This window comes from Schistocerca cancellata, chromosome 4 (genome assembly GCF_023864275.1).
Source record: "Schistocerca cancellata isolate TAMUIC-IGC-003103 chromosome 4, iqSchCanc2.1, whole genome shotgun sequence".
NCBI lineage: Eukaryota > Metazoa > Arthropoda > Insecta > Orthoptera > Acrididae > Schistocerca > Schistocerca cancellata.
Genome location: NC_064629.1, coordinates 155,546,460 through 155,568,458, shown reverse-complemented (window position 1 = coordinate 155,568,458; position 21,999 = coordinate 155,546,460). Strand labels below are relative to the sequence as shown.

The 21,999-nt window shown below is 39.1% G+C and overlaps 1 protein-coding gene across 1 annotated transcript in view; it reads right to left on the bottom strand.

The window, feature by feature from the left end:
* Positions 1 to 3,573: 3,573 nt before the first annotated feature.
* The window catches only part of LOC126183942 (lysosomal acid phosphatase-like), a 266,338-nt gene continuing 247,912 nt past the window's right edge, over positions 3,574 to 21,999 (bottom strand). The window contains exons 5-7 of the mRNA XM_049926291.1: positions 4,693 to 4,816; positions 4,398 to 4,609; positions 3,574 to 3,672 (exon numbers count right to left, since the gene is read on the bottom strand). Of these exons, the coding sequence (XP_049782248.1) occupies positions 3,574 to 3,672; positions 4,398 to 4,609; positions 4,693 to 4,816 (435 nt within the window). The remainder of the gene's footprint in view (positions 3,673 to 4,397; positions 4,610 to 4,692; positions 4,817 to 21,999) is intronic.

The window sequence follows — 21,999 nt, the reverse complement described above, 5'->3', positions numbered from 1 at the left end:
ATTTTCCATAGATGCTCACAAGTGTAGCATGAGAATATCCAATGAGCTCTCCTGTTTCTCTGATTCTCATTCTTTGGTGCCAGCCTGTAACAATGTACACTTTGTTAAAGCCATTTATGTGTCAGTGGGTTTCCCCATTTGTTGCCCTTATGTCTAGAATGATTCCATAATTGTCTCTGCTTCATTTATATACTTTCTTTGCCACGTCACTTGCTTGCACCACCACCATGTAGTATTCAGTCTCATGGTGGCAATGGTGAAAATGCTTTGGCTCATCATTGTTTATACTCCACAATAAAGTTGAGGTACATACTTGTTTAAAATTTTACAGAATAAAGCCTTAAATATATGTGCAAAGCTCATTTATTTTTAAATTGTTTCAAACCCAAGAAACCAAAGAGGCACCATCTCAGTCTTTATTCATTCTTCACATCCGCCTCTAAAACAGAAGTTTTATCTGAATTCAAAAGGCACTGTTGCTTACAGATTATGAAATGGTTGTTACATTTATGGGCCTGATATATGTGGGGCCTCACCAGTCCAAACACAGACTGGGAATATGGCTCATTGGAAACACCCCAATGACTAAATTAATTCCTCACAGTACACTGCACATGAATTATTTTAAACCTATCATCCAAACCCAAGTTGGTATTACACGAAGACTCTGTCAAACTAGGATACACAGGCTGCTACCTATGACATACTATGACACACATTTTAAAACATCCAGAGCTTTCAAGAACCTTACTCTCAGGTCCATATGATGTAGCAGCCATGAAGTTTAAAATCAAATGTGCCCCACAAACCTCATACAGGGAGTTCAGAAATCCCCATTACAAACTTCTACAACTTGTGTAGGGGACTCAATACATAGTAATTTGAAGAGGAACCCATGTCCAGATGCGTACTGCTTCTGTTGTATGATGGTTTCAATTCAGACATTTAACTCATCCACTTCTGCTTGATGAATTGAATTAGGCATGACACAGTACTATTATTAGGTAACAGTTTGAGAGGAAATGTAACAAAACATTCATTTACCACTTAAGGACATTTGATTGTATTAACACTTAAACACTAAACATTACCTGTTTACATTATTCCAAAACAAAAAAGAACCTAGCATACTCTATGTACAGAACATAAAATTTGCCTAGAGATGATGTGGTCATTACTGAAGGTTGTTCAAAACAAATCTTTCACCAGGCAAGTAACATGTGATGTTGCCCAATCTTGCATGAAAATAGTGGTGTGGACACAGTTGAATTTTTGCAAAGTTGGAATCACATGTCGCACAAGGAGGTCCTTATATTAAGCAGATGCCAGTGTACACCTTATAGGCCTGTGAGGTATCATCCTCAAAGAAAAACAGACAGAGAATGAAGGAGCTTATAAAATCCCATCACTCAGTCACATAAGTCATGTGTAATGGATGTTACAGCACAACCCCATATGTGACAATTCTGGACATACACAACACTGTGCAGAGTAAAATGTGCTTTGTTCACCTTAAGGATATTCCATGGCCACGTGTCACCCAGTTCCATCTGTGCCAAAAAATGATGAGCAAAGTCATGGAGTTGTAGCCTTTCTTGAGGCTTCATTTGATGCACATTCTGGATACTGTAAGGGCACTAGTGTAAAATGCATCACAAAATCTTTTTAACTGTTTCCCAGGACAGAGAGAATTCCCATGACACAGCTTGAGCACTGGTTGCAGAATCTGAAGCACGTGCTGCATGGCAGGCTATAGCTACAACAACTTTGTCAACAACTGCTGTGGGAATGAGTTGCCTCCCTCTCCCTCCTGCACCACCTTACTCATCTGTTTCTTCAAATTTCTTTATTATATTTTATAGCCCATTTATTAACATCAGGCTTCTTTGCAGTTGTTTCTGTTGATGATATTCCCACAATGCAGTGCTGCTATTGCTGGCATTCTGATAAAACAACTTTACCAGCAGTGCATGATCTTTCTTCTCAACAGTCATTACATTTCGTATGCAAAACTTAACCCTTTACACCAACAGTCACTTCACAATAGACGTCAACATGCATTGACCAGTGACAAACAGCATACTGACATTGAAACAGGGAACATTACACATGCATTCTGATTGCTTACAGCACCATATTTTCACTTAGTGGCAGAAAGTGGAACTTTTATCTTTTTCAGCATACTTCGCAAGTGCACTCATTAATGAACATACCTATGATGATGTCACCATCCTGCGATGTATATGGCCTGCACTGCATCACTCGGAACGCTTATGTTTAAATGTAACCACCTAGTATTTCCTATGCAGGTGGTAAGGGCAACACTTTAAGAGCTACTCGAGCATGTGCAGTCCTTCCCAAGTTTTTAATAGGGGATTGAAAAAGCATTGCTCCACCAATCATGAAATATCCCATTACCTAAATACATTTTAAAAGGGTGAGGGGGGCATTTCTTTAATTCTCTTGCTATGAGCTCCTGTAGCATACTGTAATCAACTATCATGGCCAGGTAATATGAGAAGCTGCAGACAAAACAAATTCAAGCTCCAACATGCAGAAGGGACTACTGTAAGCTTCATGACGGGTAGAACAAAAGTCCCAACAATCCAGTTCTGCAAACACTTTGCATTATTGAAAAACTGGATCCTAACTAGCAGGGGCAGCAACCATGGCAAAATGTTCCACCATTTTCTAGATTTCCATTTGCATTACAGCAGAAACTTGATAACTTCTCTAAATGGAGTTTCTCTTCTTAATAACTCAACAATATTTTGTCTTTGCAATCCATAAGGCTGTTTTTTTTTCCAACAGCTGACTTATCTTGAATCCAGACAGAGCTGGGAAACTAACTTTGATTGCAAAGTGGCACTCAAAAGTGGCAACAGAAATGACATGAGCCTTTTCTAAATCACTCAGAACAATTTGTTAATTCAGTAACCTACAATAAACTGTAGCTAGTTGCTGAATAAGTTGTTTTGTATGAACTCTGTATAATTGTAGAAGTAATTCATTATACCTAGCTGCCTTTCCTCTGGTGGCCAAATTTTATCTGGCTTTTTCCACCAGAGTTTATTTTTAAGGTTTAGCCTACCACAAATAAGTTCCACATCATTATGTATTTTCATCCACAGAAGACATAGTGAAGACTTCACAGCATCAGAATATTTAAGAGCTTCAAGGAACCATGTAAAAGAAGACTTTGCGTATTGGCAACAATCATTAACTCCAGAATCTTTCTACTTCAATGGTCAACAAGAAAATGATATCAGACATAAGTAATACAGTACATAAACTTTTTTTTAAGTTACAGATAATATTTTATCAGCAGGCTGCTCTCCACCAGCAAAATATCTCCACTTAAAATGCTCTACATCTGAGAAATCTCATTCCTTAACGAGTACAACTTTGAAAGACATTCTCCAAATTATTAGGAATATGAAATTTCCCTCTTATTTAGCCTCAGTGATATACCTAGCTACATAATAAAAAAAGGTTGGTAATGAGATAAAATTTGTGTGTGATACAATCAAATGTTCCATAAGTTAGTGTCCTGGGATCTGTCATCACACAGATTCATTTATTTATTATGACTGCATTTGGTTCTCTGACTGCTTTTGGTTCTCTGAAAATCACCAGATCTTGTGGAGCATGTATCTTCTGCAGTTGATATGCCTGTTACACATGGGCCACAATGTGAAAGCAACTCCTTATTAACAGCTCATCAGTTTGGCATTCATAAGAAAATAATTCAAACACTGAAGCTCTCTCTTCATTTAATGATCTGAAACAGTGTGAGTCAATCTAAAACATTATCCTTCTAGTCTTTTTATGAATCCAACAATAGCCTTTGAACTAGTAAATTAATATCTGCTCTTACATAACTGGATATATATGGTACAAGATGTGTCTACAATCAGTTTCTCCAATCCTGTCTGTCAATTATAAGGCATCTGACGGAAATAACACCTGATAGAAGAACAACTCCTTCAAATAAATTATCCATCACCTCAGGAGTACCACAAGGCTCAATGCTACATTTAATACTCTACATTCTGTTAGTACTGATCTCCCTGGAAACCTACTATCAACTGTACTTGTGTTACTTGTTGATAATGCAGCCTTATTCTCACCTAACACTTCACAATGGCAGAAAAGAAATGAACTAGATAAAAGCAATGAAAGGCCCTTGTACTGGCTGAATGAAAACAACCTTTTGTTGAACATGAATAAAACAGTCAATATGAGCAGAACTACCTTGATCTTCTGCTCATCAAAGCACGATCAATCATATTTTGTACCTAGCATGACTAATTACAGGAATAAATGTATAGAATGTCAGTGCAGTCAACATAAATGTAAGACATCAAATTACTATTTTATATGCAATGTCTACATACCTTAACTTCAAAACCACTGTCATTTGTTGAATGAAGTTCAACGATAACTGCTGCACCATACTGTGGCTTTAATAGCTCTGTGAACCCCATAGTTTGGAGAACATTCACAATGGTAACATCATGGGCAGAAAACATGAGAAATTTTGGAGACACAGTTCTTGAAGTGTTACTTTGTGACTTCATTTTTTCTATAATGTGTTTCACTAAAGGACCTGAAAAATTTAAAATTATTTTAGAATATCTTACAGAATTATTGCACAGCTGCTAACATAAGTCAGAGAAGCAAAAGACAAACCTCCATTAAGACGTTTCATGGTCTGACTTTCAGAAAACAAAGCCAAACTTTTGGCAGCCAGTGTCCTTAATTTATCTGGATAATAACCAGCAGTCCAAGCAGGAAGCTGCAGTTTACGTTTTTCCTGTAAAAGGTAAAAAACTGACAAGCAACACACTAAGCATTTCATCCTGGGAGAATGCTACAAAAACAGTGTACTATCAGTGCCATATAATATTATTCTTAGAAAGTCATAGAAGTGGCTATGAGTGGTAATTTAAAAGTAGTTAATCACTAGCCAGTGGAAATTTAAGAGCAAAAAATTATTCAGGTTTCAAATAATGGAAGGAGTATAGATAACATCTACAGTATAGTTGAGGAATTGAGTGACCAATAGCCACATTCCCAAATTAATGATGGGAATCTCTGGTGGTGAAGTACAGAAGACTTGCGCTATTCACAGGAGAATTTCTCACAGTGTGCTTTATAGGGTAGCTTTGTAGCATATCGGATGAAGCCTGCGAGTCCAAGCAGTTACTGCAAAGCCCACATTGACAAACAGGACTGCATTGTGGTATGATTTTTCAACATCCAGTCACTTGAAGTTAGTTATAACTGGCAGTGTTGACATTGGCAGTTTCATGCACAATTTTAGCCAACTTTTGAGAGAATGTATCTATGTGTGCTGATAAGTTTCTTCTATCATCAAAGAATACTCCTAAACATCTGTAAACAGTGTTATGTATACTTCAGCTGTAGCCTAGTTTACAAGTTGGATTCCAGTTTAAGGAAATTTTGCCCCTTAGGCAATGTATATGTAGTTTTATCTGCAGTCATTGGTAATGTCATATCCCTGCAACAACACTGCTTCTTTGTATGTGCAGGGTTTAATTTTCTTCAAGCTTCTGTTTACAGCCCCAGAGACCACTTTCAAGCTATCATCAGCATAAGCCAGAATTCAATCTGCTTAATCAGTGCCATCATACAATTCTAGCAGTGTCTCAGTTATCAAGGTCTAGAAAATCTGTCTACATCATTGAGCCCTATAACCAGCTCTTGGCAATCTTTTTTATTACCTTGTGCTGTCAAGTAAGCCATTTGCTGTACAACCTCACAGAATTCCATGAAAGTTAAATGAAATGGCTCCCCACAAGACATACAGGATTATCATCACAGCACCTTCCTTTACTGATTTTTCTGGAGTTCCCTATCCAGCAAGAAAAACTCTGCTACTCACTTGTTTTGACCTGTCACTAACCTGTGTAGAACATGAGCATATATAATGCCCATGCTGATAAAAAGATAAAGGAACTTTCTATATAATTTCATTATTTTTCATATTGAGCCAACATAGCTTCACAGCATATCAAAACAATCCATTTCTATCATATTCAAGTTACATTCTACAGTTCATTGCATTTTCTTAATTTTTCTCCAGTATTGCTGTCAATTTTTTCCTGTCTCTAGCATTTATATAGTGTTACATGTGGTTAGTATACACACTTCCCTTTCCTTGCACCACTTATTGGAAAGCACCATATTAGTTGACATCAAATATCTCCTCATTTCAGTTTTTTCTGAAGTTTTGCTTATTGTGCCTGTTACTGTGAACAGTACCACATTTTTGTTCCATGGTTGCAAAGCCAGGAAAACAAGTGTGGCTTTAATACATATTGTTACTGTAAAGGGTGTGTGCATGTTCCATAAATGTTGCCACTTGACATAGCCAGTCTGACTGTCACACCACATACATTTTGTTTAGATCAACTGTATTCCATTTTGATGGAATAAATTGTTTGAAAGATATAAACACTCTTTGAACAACAACAGGCTTTTGTAAATGCAGAATTTCTGCTACAGATTGAATTCACTAAGGGATACTGTACAAACATTACCAATACTGTTCCCAATTTTAAAATGGCAGAGGTGTCACTGAAATCTAGCATTCTAAAAAGTAAAAGAAAGTGTTGTCTGTACATAACTTCACTGAAAACTGGATTGCTCATAAAAACTTCTCTGGATTAATATCTGCTAATTTTTAGCTGCTTTGTGGGAGGCATGAGAAAATAAACAGATATGAAACAATACATTTCTTCACATCATGTATCTATCCCCTTTGGTAATCATGAATGTAGTGATTCTAAAGCAGTTTCCTTGAATAAATAAAACTGACTGCCTCATCACCATAAATGTCATCATATCTACTGTGAAGTATAACAAGAAGTCTAACAGAGTGCTTGGATCATTCCCTGGTTGACACTTGTGTCCAGATGGTGAATCATCAAAACTGTGATTAACTGGATGAAAATCATTTTCTTCCCTGTCAAATTTGTGACTAAACTGTAATTTCTTTCTAAGCATTTCACTATCACTTTCAGAGTCTTTGAATTCACATGAACTATCAATTACATCTCTTGTTGAAACATAGGACTGTGGTTTACACCTGTTAACATTGATAGCTTAGGACTGTTGCTTTCAGAATATGAGTAGTAGTTATCACTTACATCAACATTGAATAATTCATCTCCACCGTCATTCCTCAGTGAATCTATGAGACCTTTCTCATTTTCTTTGTAGAACAGATGTTGTCAAATCCTTTTTTTACCAAATCCTGATGAATATTAAAACACGAAATGAAACTAAATGCAGAAAAATGAGATCACAACAGACAAATCACTGGAAGACAACTCAGTGACCAGAACTGTAAAAATCTAATGAGGTGTGGAACAGAAAATCTGCTGTACATTTAAACTTACCAACAGCACACTGGTACCAGAGTTGTGGCATATCTATACTTGTGATTAGCACTCAGGGATCAGCATGGATGCACAAGCTAAGCCATCAACTGTGCTGAATGAGAACCCAGAGGCCACACTTAAACTCATCAATAGCACCTGGGGAGCAGTGGGGCATAACAAGTTAACTTGTCAATAGCAGTCAAAGGGTTAACCAATCAGCAAGAACTTCACGTGGCTGACTCCATAAATCATATTTAAATTGCCCATTTAGAAAATGCTCCAGCATTTCTTCTTAGTTCCTCAAGTCTTTGTTCTATGTACCTGCTTACGGTGGTGGTATGTATTTTGTCTTGTGTACCTCTGATCCTTCCCAGTACATGCTGATGGCTCAGGGTGGAAGAAACTATTTTGCAATGTGCACTCCATGCAATTTTATCCATAGTGCAATGGGAGTGAGATCATGGTTGTAATTTAATAACTCATGAGAGTAATTGGTTCCAACCACATGTGTAATGTTTATCACCTTAAAATATGATCACATTAAAACTGATGTGTTCACTACATCTCTCCATACAATATTTTTATTATGCAATCAAATCATCTGCACCCATCTATTATTCTGAACTTCTCAGTCTCCAACTACTGGTACCTTACTCTAAACACACCTCCATAAGTTTTCCAATCTTGTGTCATTTTATTCCTGCCTTAGAACACCATTGCTCAACTAGATCCACTCCATATTCAGTGAACCCCCTTGTCAACCCATTGTAACATGCAGCCCTTCATCTTACTCACTTCTTCCATCAACCAAATCTATCAAAACTCCCTCCAAATGTTTGAAAAAACTACAAGCTAAATAAATCCAGAACACTGGTGTCAACCTATCCACTATTAACAATGATTCCACAGAAGTTTTTTTCCTATTCCAAAGGTCTAAATTCAGTCATGCTTGGTTCGTCAAACATCTATTCCCCTTTGCAGGATCTGTATAGTGGAAACACTTTCCTTCCATCAACCTCACTGAGCAAAATCAAGTGAAATCTAACTCTGAACCTTACCTTTCTGTAATACCTCTGTCCAAGCATTACCTTCTTCCAATCTCACCCAACCAGCTCTGATTACCTTCCAGGAATTCCTTACCTCCAACTTGGTCTCAACTTCATTTCCCGGGTCTCTTCTTGAGAACATAAACCTCTTAGTGGAGGAAAGAACAGTTTCACAATTGTAAAAGAGATTCTGATTTGATTATCAGCCATGCAGACAAAGGTTCTGCCACTATCATGAAGAACTACACTGATTACCTGAGAGAAGGTATTGGTCAACTGTCTGACGCTCTCACCTAAAGGCCCAACAACAGTTGTCCCATCGTAGAAGTTCATCATAAACTCTAATACCAACTCAAATTCCTCAACTAATTCCAGAAACTCCACCTGAGATCATCTCCCTCCTCATCTAAGATATCTCCATGCACAGTCACTTTTTATGTACTTCCTAATATTCATAAATCTAACAATCTTAGATTGTTCCATGATAATTACTGTGCACCCATAAAAGTAATCTTTGCTCTAGTTGCCCAACACATCCAATCCACTGACCACAGCTTAATTTTCTATATCAAGGATACAAATCACTTCCTTCATCACTTCTCCAATCCTCACTCTGTTATGACCTGGATTCTTGCTTATCACAATTGACATCATCTGCCTACACATCAATGTCCCTCATGCCCATTACATTATCACCACCAAGCAACATCTGGTGAGCTAATATCTGATGGTCTAATATCTCTGGCAGATGTACGTCCATGAAGCTCTTGATAAGTTAAGTGATTAATATTGAAATAAGAGGTAATTTAGTTAATATTACATTTTAGACTAGTGCATTTACTTCTTTGCTAGGCTATCTATTGAATGTTTCACTTTTCTGAGCATATTTAGATCAAGAAGAAAATATTTCATAAAAACTGATAGTCTTTCATTTTGTTTACATTTTAGGTATACATTTTGTGCGAGTGTAGACCTACCTACCTACCTACCTACCTACCTACCTACCCACCCACCCACCCACCCTTCCTTCCTTTATTTATTTATTTATTTATTTATTTATTTATTTACTAGACTGAGCAGTTCAAAGTTGAATTAATTCATGTTGATCATATAGAGTATAGGTAGTTAGTTAATACTTTCGAAAGTAAGTTTAAATGTTTATTTACATTAGCATTTAGTTATGTATTACTACAGGCTACAGAACTTCAGTGCTCTTGTGCCAAGTTATTCTCTGCTTTTGTGCAAATTTTGTATAAATTTTTCTATCAAACCATGTGTGACTAATGAGGCAATTGCCTTAGAAATCTGAAGGGGGGAGGGGGGGGAGGGGGGATGTTCTGTCCAGACTGTAGGTTATGGTTTCATTGGGGCGAATGTAGCTGTGAGGAAACAGGGTACATAATGAGGCCCTTCCATGGTAATGTAGGTTACGTAGAAAGGACAGAAAAATTGCTGAACAGGAGGCAAAAATTTGTACCCTTATGGCTGAATTATCAAATGTGAATTTGGAATTATGTAGCCTATGGGGGGAAAAAAGATATTACGTGCTGGGAAAAGGTAGCAATCAAAAGGCGAAAAAGGGGAACTGCTGAAAAAACTATAGAAATTAAGTTAGTAAACCAGTTTGGCATGCTATCTGAAGTAGTGGAGGAAGGGCCTCATCCAGATGTAGTTTAATGTAGGCTGAAGCAGAATATTAGCTTAAAGAAAAATGACAGGTCGGCTACAAATCAGAATAGGAAAAGAAGAATTCTGCTTCTAGGTAGCAGTCATGGGAGGGGTTTAGGCCAGCAGCTTCCAGAGAAATTAGGTGCAGGGTACCAGGTCACAAGTTTTGTGAAACCAAGTGCTAGCCTTAGCCAGGTGACAGTAAACTTAGGTCAGCTATGCAGGGACTTTGAAAAAGAAGATAAGGTAATTAGTTGGGGAAGCAGGAAACAGTCAGGCTATGAATCCAAGATATAGTATTAGGAGTGACCTGGACAAAATAGGAGGAGAAACAGGGTGCACAAATGTGGGGTTCGTGGAGGTCTTTCATGTCACGATTGGCTCTGGGTAAACACTGTTGTAAGACATGTTAAGACTGAGTTGAACAGGATGCTACAGTCACCAGCAAAATCTCACATAAGTGTTGTTCCAGTTGATGCTACTGGTAGGTGGGATACACTATACATGGCCTGCACCTAAATGGAAAGGGGAAAGATAAGTTAGCTTCACTGCTAGCAGGTACTGTAACGGGGGGGGGGGGGGGGGGGGGGGGGGGGGGGGGCAGTGTCAGACAAGGAGTTATCCCTGTGGTTAATGGGACCAGGAAAACCGCTTTTTTGGGTTAAAGCCAAAGTCCAGACAGACAAGCACCGAGAAAAAATAATAGAAGAAGTTCCACGTACACTAAACAGAGATAAAGCTAAGGGCAGTATCAATTTACTTCCTCAAAATATCAGTGGAATAAAAAATAAAGTAAATAAGTTGTTAGTATGTTTACATGACCTCAAACATAAGAATGAGATTGATATACTTTGTCTGCCTTCACACCACATAACTGTGGCAATGGAAAGTGTCAGTATAAATGGGTATAATTTACCATCTTACACTTGCAGATTTAGCGTGGATAAAGGATGAGTTGCCATTTACACAAAATGAGGGCACAAGTACAAAAATGTAGAAGTAAGCAAATTTTGTGTCAATCAGCACTTTGAAGTTTGTGCATGTGAACTACAGGTAGACAATGTAGCGTTGATATTAGCACCAGTGTACAGGTCCCCATTAGGAGATAAGGAACTATTCATAAAAAGGTTTGACTCCCTATTATGCTGTCTGTCAGACAAAAGGAAGAAGTTATTAATTGTTGGTGATTTCAGTGTAAACTTTCTAAACATTTCTGATAGCAAAAGTGAACTGGTAGTGTTATTAATGACATATAACTTAGAATCAGTGATCAACTTTCCTTCATGTATAGATCAAGACAGTAGCACTCTAATAGATAATGTATTTGTACAGCAAGAGGATGTAAAACTAACACATGCCTTCCCTGTGGTAAATGGATTATCAGACCGTGATGCACAACTAATTAACTTTCAAAACCTGGCAGGGCGTATAATTCAGAAACCACCAAGTAAAGGTGAAAGTCTGGTCAAGCCGGTATCTATAGGGCACTTCAGAGAGTTATTAAGAAATGTTAATTGGGGAGATGTATATAATGAGCCAAATACTAATGATAAATACAACATATTTCTTTATAAATTTATATCACTTTTTGAACACTGTTGTCCCAAAAAAAAAAAACTACTAAATATATTTTCAAAGAAACCTTGGATTACTACAGGTACTAAAGTGTCTTAAGAAAGAAAAAGAAAATTGTATGAGACAGCAATAATTAGTAAAGACCCAGAAGTAATTTTACACTATAAAAATTATTGTAACATACTTAGGTTAGGTTAGGTTAGTGTTGTTTAACGTCCCGTCGAGAACGAGGTCATTAGAGACGGAGTGCTAGCTCGGGTTAGGGAAGGATGGGGAAGGAAATCGGCCGTGCCCTTTGAAAGGAACCATCCCGGCATTTGCCTGAAATGATTTAGGGAAATCACGGAAAACCTAAATCAGGATGGCTGGAGACGGGATTGAACCGTCGTCCTCCCGAATGCGAGTCCAGTGTGCTAACCACTGCGCCACCTCGCTCGGTAAACATACTTAGAAAAGTTGTCAGAAAATAAAAAAATGTGTATATTAGAGATGAAATTAACAACACAGGCAATAAAATCAAATCAATATGGAATGTTATACTTATATGGATACAGTGTCAGTTCTTTCGGACATGTCTGAAAGAACAAACACCATTGATGACCTGCAGCCATCTAGAACAAAATTGGAATTATATTAATACCTTCAGCTGTTGATGGGCGTTGATATATACAACAAGTACAGGTGAAAATGTGTGCCCCGACGGGGACTCTAACTCGGGATCTCCTGCTTACATGGCAGACTCTCTATCCATCTGAGCCACCGAGGACACAGAGGATAGCGCAAATGCTGGGACTATATTGCGCATGCCTCCCACCTCTGACAATACTGGCCATGACCTCCTTCTTCTGTGCAGATGCACACATATTCCCTGAACTCTTACGGGACTTGGTAAGAATGTCTTCCACAAGTAATGAGTGTGTTGAGATGGGACACTGAGAATGTAGTGTGTGGACATACAAGGTGAGAATGTGGGTCTCACGGGAGGCATGAGCAAGATAGTCCCTGCAGTCGTGCTATCCTCTGTGTCCTTGGTGGCTCAGATGGATAGAGCGTCTGCCATGTAAGCAGGAGATCCCGGGTTTGAGTCCCTTTCGGGGCACACATTTTCACCTGTCCCCATTAATATGTATCAATGTCCATCAACAGCTGAAGGTATTAATATAATTCCAATATGGAATGTTGTTAGAAGAGAGACAGGAAAGTGACCACTGGGGTATGTAGTGTTACTATTCAAGAGAATGAGACCATATTAACCAACAGTACACAAGTATCTAATGTATTTAGCAACCATTTCTTAAGTGTAGGTGAAAAAATTGGTGAGAATAGTTCAAAAGAAAAAGCCAAGCAGTACATGGAAGAGTCAGTTTTGAGAAATCCTTGTCCGATTAATTTTCATCTAATAAGCTCTTGTGAAATAAGGAAAATTATTAATTTGGAGCAGTTACAGTTCATGTCCTGAGTTACATCCGTAATACATCACTAACACAAGGTATTTTCCCAGACAGGTTAAAATATGCCATTGTCAAACCTCCCTACAAAAATAGAGGGCACCACCGATGTCAATAATTACCAGCCAGTATCCTTGCCTACAGAATTTTCAAAAATTGTCGAGAAAGTAATGTACACAAGAGTGGTCAGCCATCTCAACAGTAATGGGATACTTAGTAAATCACAATTTGTATTTCAAAAATGCTATTCTACTGAAACAGCAATAAACAATTTCACTGCCCACATAACAGTCTTTAAGTAGTAAAATGTCATCAACAGGAATTTTCTGAGACTTTTCCAATGCATTTTATTGTGTGAACCATGACATTATGTTACAGAAATTACAATTCTATAGCATAAATGGAACAGCATATGAGTGGTTTAAGTCATATCTACAAAACAGGAAGCAAAAAGTTTCTTTATATGGATTAAATGACTTGAGGAGGGTTTGACCATGGGTCCCCTTCTGTTCTTGACGTATGTGAATTACCTCCTTTCTTCTCTGAAACAAAGAGCTAAATTGACACTGTTTGTTGATGATACAAGCATAATTATTAATCCAGTAAAAAAACTCCAATAGAAAATGATACAAACAATGTCTTTGGTTTTCTGCGAATGGGCTTGCTCTGAACTTTGAAAAAACACAGTACATCCTATTTTCTACTGCAAGGAGTACAGTTTCTTCAATAAATATAACACATCATTAGAAGTCACTAGCCAAGGTAGAGCATACTAACTTTTTGAGTGTACACATAGATGAGAATCTTAAATGGAAAATTCATATTTTGGATCTCCTAAAGTGACTAGGTGCAGCAACTTTTGTAATCACAATAATTGCTAATTTTGAGGATATAGAAATTATCAAGCTAACATAATATGCAAACTTTCACTCCCTGACATAATATGGAATAATATTTTGGGGTAACTCAACACTTAGGGAAAAAGTATTCACTGCTCAAAAAAAGTGTTTGGAATAATGTGTGGGGCTCATAGTCACACATCTTGTCGGCATCTGTTTTAAAGGTTAGGAATTCTTAAAACAGACTCACAGTACATTTACTCAGTAATGAAATTTGTTTTCAAGAACATGGACCAGTTTAAAAACAATAGTGACAATTGTACCAGAAGAAAGAAAGACTTATACTATCCCCTATGTAACCTATCTTTGGCAGAGAAAGGGGTAAAATATGCTACTGTAAAACTTTTTGATAAATTACCAGGTGAAATAAAATGTCTGACAGACAGCAGTAATAGTTTCAAAAATAAATTGAAATCATATAGGTATAATAGATGCATTTTGTTCCATTTAAGGGAATTGGCTAGTTAAAAAAAATTTTAAGCTTTTTCCTTTTTTACACTACTAGCCATTAAAATTGCTACACCACGAACATGATGTGCTACAGACAGAAAATTTAACTGACAGGAAGAAGATGCTGCTATATGCAAATGATTAGCTTTTCAGAGCATTCACACAAGGCTGGTGCTGGTGGCGACACCTACAATGTGCTGAGATGAGGAAAGTTTCCAACCAATTTCTCATACACAAACAGCAGCTGACCAGTGTCACCTGGTGAAACATTGTTGTGATGCCTCGTGTAAGGAGGAGAAATGTGTACCATCATGTTTCCGACCTTGATAAAGGTCGCACTGTTGCCTATCGCGATTACAGTTTATCATATCGCGGCACTGCTGCTTGTGTTGGTTGAGATCCAATGGCTGTTAGCAGAATATGGAATCTGTGGGTTCAGGAAGGTAATATCTCGTGAAGAGACCATGAGGATAAAATCAGAGAGATTAGAGCCCGCACAGAGGCATACCGACAATCCTTCTTTCCACGAACAATACGAGACTGGAATAGAAGGGAGAACCGACCCTCCGCCACACACCGTCAGGTGGCTTGCGGAGTATGGATGTAGATGTAGATGTAGATGTAGATACGGAACGCCGTGCTGGATCCCAACGGCCTTGTATCACTAGCAGTCGAGAAGACAGGCATCTTATCTGCATGGCTGTAACAGATCATGCAGCCATGTCTCAATCCCTGAGTCAACATATGGGGACGTTTGAAAGACAACAACCATCTGCATGAACAGTTCAGCAATGTTTGCGGCAGCATGGACTATCAGCTCAGAGACCATGGCTGTGGTTACCCTTGACACTGCATCACAGACAGGAGCACCTGCGATAGTGTACTCCATGCTGAACCAGGGTGCACGAATGGCAAAATGTCATTTTTTCGGATGAATGCAGGTTCTGTTTACAGCATCATGATAGTTGCATCTGTGTTTGGCGACATCATGGTGAATGCACATTGGAAGCATGTATTCATCATTGCCATACTGGCGTATCACCCAGCGTGATGGTATGGGGTGACAATGGTTACACGTCTCTGTCACCTCTTGTTCGCATTGACGGCACTTTGAACAGTGAACGTTACATTTCAGATGTGTTATGACCTGTGGCTCTACCCTTCATTCGATCCCTGTGAAACCCTACATTTCAGCAGGATAATGCACAACCGCATGTTGCAGGTCCTGTATGGGCCTTTCTGGATACAGAAAATGTTCAACTGCTGCCCTGGCCAGCACATTCTCCAGATCTCTCACCAATTGAAAATGTCTGGCCAATGGTGGCCGAGCAACTGGCTCATCACAATATGGCAGTCACTACTCTTGATGAACTGTGGTATCGTGTTGAAGCTGCATGGGCAGCTGTACCTGTACCTCCATCCAAGATCTGTTTGACTCAATGCCCAGGCATATCAAGGCCATTATTACGGCCAGAGGTGGTTGTTCTGGGTACTGATTTCTCAGGATCTATGCACCCAAATTGTGTGAAAATGTAATCACATGTCAGTTGTAGTATAATATATTTGTCCAATGAATATCCGTTTATCATCTGCATTTCTTGGTGTAGCAATTTTAATGTCCAATAGTGCAAAAAGAACCTTTGATTCATGTGTGCATTTCTTATGCACTTGACACATTCCGCATCATAACAGTTTCTGTTAGACTGATCAATAGAACACCCAGCCAACCAACCAACCAACCAACCAACCAACCAACCAACATCTCTCCCCATATTCTGCCAACTACAAAGGCACCACCTCATTCTTTATACACTATGTTCTTGTGCACAACTTGTTTTCCTTTGAGAGGAAGATTTAAAAACAAATCTGTGGCACAGCAATGGCCCCCACATAGTACTCTCACATGTCAGCCTGTTCATGGCCATCAACAGGAAATGTTCCTAATCTCGCAATTTTTTTTTCTGGGATGTAAAATAATCAAGATCTTGAAGTGCCCTAATCATTACTTAAAATGGGTTGTTTCCTAGGGACAGCACTCCATGGTTCTGACAGTCAGTTGACACATAAGAGCATAAATGACATTAGTAGGATGAGAAAACTATAATGGAGAATGACATTTAACATGGGATGCTAGTTAAAAAGCAACAAACATGGTAGAAAGGTAAAATGAACAATTACAATGACATTCATTCTTTAACAGGCCATTTTATGAGAGTTTATAGATCAACCTGTGTTCACCATCAAAAAATTAAATCTCCTTTATCAAGCTGCTACTATAAGTAAAGAGTAGAATACATTCTAGAGCCTGTGCTGTATCTGCTATAACCCTGTATAGCTCAGATGGCAAACACACATTAAAGTGTAAGGGGTTAAAAAACTGATGTTGGGTTAGAAAGCAAGGTGCCATCAGTGTTTTATTAGAGTGAGAGCAAAGAGGTGCAGGATCACTGCATAACAGATGATGACTGAAAAAGACAGAGCCTTATATATAGTCTAGTTCCCCAGAGAAATGAGCACTGTATGTGCAAGAGTGATAGAATGTTCCTACATATAGCAATGCTGAGATCATCCATAGGGACAGAACTGCTAGAAGGCCTGTTAGCAGAGTTGCAGCCATAGTAGCAGCAGCAGCTGCCTCATTTCCTGACCTGTGTCCACGGACCCATGTAAGAGATACATTAGTGCCAGCATCAGTGAGTAAGTGAAGGCATTCATGGATCCACTGTACTAAAGGGAGGTATGTGTACATCACAGTGAGGCTCTGGAGAGCACCAAGGAATCAGGGCATATAACTGACTCAGAGATTCCATGTCCATGAATGTACAAGATGGTCTAATGGTTCAAATGGCTCTGAGCACTATGGGACTCAACTTCTGAGGTCATTAGTCCCCTAGAACTTAGAACTAGTTAAACCTAACTAACCTAAGGACATCACACACATCCATGCCCGAGGCAGGATTCGAACCTGCGACCGTAGCGGTCTCGCGGTTCCAGACTGCAGTGCCCAGAACCACAAGGCCACTTCGGCCGGCACAAGATGGTCTGATAAAGGGTAAACAACTCTGCAGTAAAAATTATGCACAGATCTAAAAGACAATATCTGAAAACTTCATTAACAACAACAAAAGAGCATCCCATACCATGATCATCCTTAGGGCCATCGGTGTAAATGAAGGTGGTCTCTCAGAACTACATACAAAGGTCCAGAAATATAAAACAAATTATTGTAGCCAGGGTAGTGTTCTTTAGTACTGAAGTAAGTTCAAGATGGGCACAGACCTCTGCATGGAGCCAAGGAGAGGAAAGAGACTGACCTCACAGAAACATAGCACATAATGCAAGATGGAGCTTTTGAAGGATATAAAAGTGAACTCTCAGAGGCAACAAGGGAGCAGAACTAGTGTCATATTGCCAGTCAAGGGAGTCATTAATGAGGGAAGCATAAGATGGATAGGTGGACACCAAGGAGAACTGGAAAGTATATTTGCAGAGGACATCATATCAGAATGACAGTGGTAATTTGGCAGCTCCTGGATAGAGGCTCATGACTGAACTGGTGGGGAACACACCAATAACCAAGTTGATTCTGCAGTGATGAATCACATTAAGGCTGCATAAAATGAATGGTCATGCATATGAATGTAAGATTCATCCATAGTCCAGCTTTGATCAGACTAAGGATTGCTACAAATGAAGAACAGTTTGGTCCACTCCCCATGACATGCCTCTTGGAAACTGCACAACATTCAGAGATTGGACACAGAGAGATGCCAAACAGGACTCAAGAGAGCACCAACATAGTTTTGTCAGCTGTTAACCCTAACCATTTCATTTCATGGTTTCAATGAAAAGGGGTGCAGTGGTACCAAGATGTAAGTATGGTAAGAGAAATTCCTTTTGCCAACAAAAATTCTTACAGATAGTTTGTTTAGTGGAAAAGAACATAAGAAAGCTGTGTTCTGCAGAAGGAGAGATCCAAGTGTGACAATGAATGTGTCAAATTTGAAAGAAATGTGGATTCGATTATGTTGAAGGAAATAATATTAAGCTGATTCAGAATTTCTGTCATTGGTGTGCATCCTTCCACAGGTCCTGAGAGGATCCTATATAGGATGGTACGTCACAGAGCAGCCAGAAAATTGTTGAGAGCTTGGTGATAAGTTGTAGTATATATGCCCTTGTGAGAATAAATGATGGGTGAATGTAGGTGTTGCAAAGAGAAAATGTAACACCAATGAAGGGAGATACAAACAGCAACAACTTGCAATTACATGTTGTACAGAGTGATATGGCTATGGATATTCAATGGGATGAGCATCATTACACCACACAGAACTGGACTGGCATCCTGAGAGGAAGACTGTAACATACTGGGGTAAAGTGTGGAAGATTGAAGCAGTCTTGAGGCTGTATTTTTGTTTCTCACAGGCAAATAACAGCTGGGGATTGTGAACATGGTAGAACTGCAGGTCTGTCCTATGCAACCTGATGTCATGTACATTACATAGAAGGATAGCCATATTTAAGGATGAGATATGGGAGTTGCATTAGGGATGATCACCTTGGTAGTTTCAAAGTATCTTGTTACATACACATTGGACTATCCTACTCCATTATTTCTTCTGAGGTAGGAGTTTCCTCCCCTGATCAGTCAGCTGTCTCTAATGTAGAGGATTGGCTGGCAATTCACACTGGTAAAGTGGAGTTTGTCAGAGCATTGTTTTTGCATGGTGTTGATGTTGGAGGAGAGTCTCCAAGTTGTGAAAGGGGAAGACCTTATCCCTTTATTTGTCTTCTTAGTTGCTTTGCATTTGATGGATGAGGAGCCAGACATTTGAAGACCAGAGGTAAGCAGCAAATATTCTCAGGAGCATTCTCTCCATATGAGCTGCAAGGGACTTCTTGTGATATTGTGCAAATACATAGGTGGTAGATGAGGATGTTGCTTTAGTGTTCAGGGATTTTGTAAGTGTGGTGTTGATCATGGTGCAGTTACAATAGTGCTGTAATTGGCAGATAATTGTACATAAGGCTTTTGGATGACAATATTTCCTGGGCAACAGTAAGTGAAACCTTTCCCTCATCCAGATCTCCTGTATAGCCTGCTTATGAAGGAGGAAGTAGCATGTCCTATGTATTTAATGCAGTGAGGAGGGGATGTGCAATCTCCCTCAAGTGCAACTCTATAACAATTTATGTATTTGGCTGTATTTTTATAGGACATGTAAGTCTGTTGTAAGTATTGACACTGGTAGCAATGCATCAGGTTTCATATACAGGGTGCGTCACCTAATATTACCGCTGGATATATTTTGTAAACCACATCAAATACTGATGAACCAATTCCACAGACCGAATGTGAGGAGATGGGCTACTGTAATTGTTTAATACAAACCATACAAAAATGCATGGAAGTATGTTTTTTAACACAAACCTGCATTTTTTTAAATGGAACCCCGTTAGTTTTGTTAGCACATCTGAACATATAAACAAATAAGTAATCAGTGCCGTTTGTTGCATTGTAAAATGTTAATTACATCCGGAGATATTGTAACCTAAAGTTGACGCTTGAGTACCACTCATCCGCTGTTCGATCGTGCGTATCGGAGAGCACCGAATTACGTAGGGATCCAAAGGGAACGGTGATGGACCTTAGGTACAGAAGAGACTGGAACTGTACATTACGTCCACATGCTAACACCTTTTTATTGGTCTTTTTCACTGACGCACATGTACATTACCATAGGACGTGGAGGACACATAAATTGGCCAGCCCATGCTCCTGATCTTACACCTCTGGACTCCTTTCTGTGGGGTACGTTAAAGGAGAATGTGTACCGTGATGTGCCTACAACCCCAGAAGATATGAAACAATGTATTGTGGCAGCCTGCGGCGACATTACACCAGATGTACTGCGGCGTGTATGACATTCATTACGCCAGAGATTGCAATTGTGTGCAGCAAATGATGGCCACCACATTGAACATCTATTGGCCTGACATGTCGGGACACACTCTGTTCCACTCCGTAATTGAGAACGGAAACCACGCGTGTACGTGTACCTCACCCCTCATGGTAATGTACATGTGCGTCAGTGAAAAAGACCAATAAAAAGGTGTTAGCATGTGGATGTAATGTGCTGTTCCAGTCTCTTCTGTACCTAAGGTCCATCACCGTTCCCTTTGAATCCCTACGTAATTCGGTGCTCTCCGATACACACGATCGAACAGTGGAGGAGTGGTACTCAAGCTTCAACTGTAGGTTACAATATCTCCGGATGTAATTAAAATTTTACAATGCAACAGACAGCACTGATTACGTATTTGTTTATATGTTCAGATGTGCTAACAAAACTAATGGGGTTCCATTTAAAAAAACGTAGGTTTGTGTTAAAAAACATACTTCCGTGCATTTTTTTATGGTTTGTATTAACCAATTACATTAGCCCCCCTCCTCACGTTCAGTCTGTGGAATCGATTAATCAGTATCTGATGTGGTTTATGAACTATATCCAGCGGTAATGTTAAGTGACTCACCCTGTATAGCATCTTATGTTGATGGTATCACATCCTACTTCTAGCTGTGTCGGAGTCCATACAACTGAATGTAAAGGAATAGGGTACAGGTAAGCTCTGAGTCAGTTTCTATCCTCTTCAAAACTTGGACAGCTTTTATGCCCTGATCAGAAAGGTAACTACAGTTATCACTCATGATCATGCCATCAAGCAGCAGGGTGGTAACAAGTCCATATGTGTAATTCACTGTGCAATATGCTCTACACAGATGAGGTATCCACAGAGTAGCATCAACAATTTTTTGAGTGTGAAATGCACTGTCTTGATCAGTAGGGTTCCAATATGTAGCTGAGAGGATGACTTAAGAAGGTTTGCAGTTTCTTTCTTCCATGGACTAGAAAAGAAAGAGACAACAGCATGGAATTAATAACAGGACAAGCTTGCAGTATGGAAAAAGAAGCACTACTGCAAGGGCTGAGGGCACACGCTCACCATCGAGTATTCACAATAAGAGTAGTGAGCCCTCAGGGTAGAACCCTCTTGTCTGTTTCATCTTCATTGATGATATGTTCACGACATGGACCCTGGGCCAAGACACACCATGCTCATACCTGCACAGTCTAAACACCAGCTCCCCTAGCCATTTCTCCTCATCAGTGCATCCAGGACAGCCACCGTCCATGTAATGGCTACCTACGATCAACAGCCCCTCCATTTTAATAGCTATCATCTCTTCCACATTAAAATGTCCCTAATACAGTCTAGTTATCAATTAACAATGCATCTATAGTGACAGTGCCAGAGTTGCTGGTCTTACTAAGGCCTTCACCGTCAAACAAGTTCTCAGATAAGAATTTGAATCCTCCTCCTCTGAAATGTGAGTAGAAGTTAACTATGTAGGGTGTCTGGAAAGTTCCTAATAATTCAGTGAAAGCTTTCAGTTTTATACATTGGGGTGACAAAAGTCTTGGGATACCTCCTAATATTC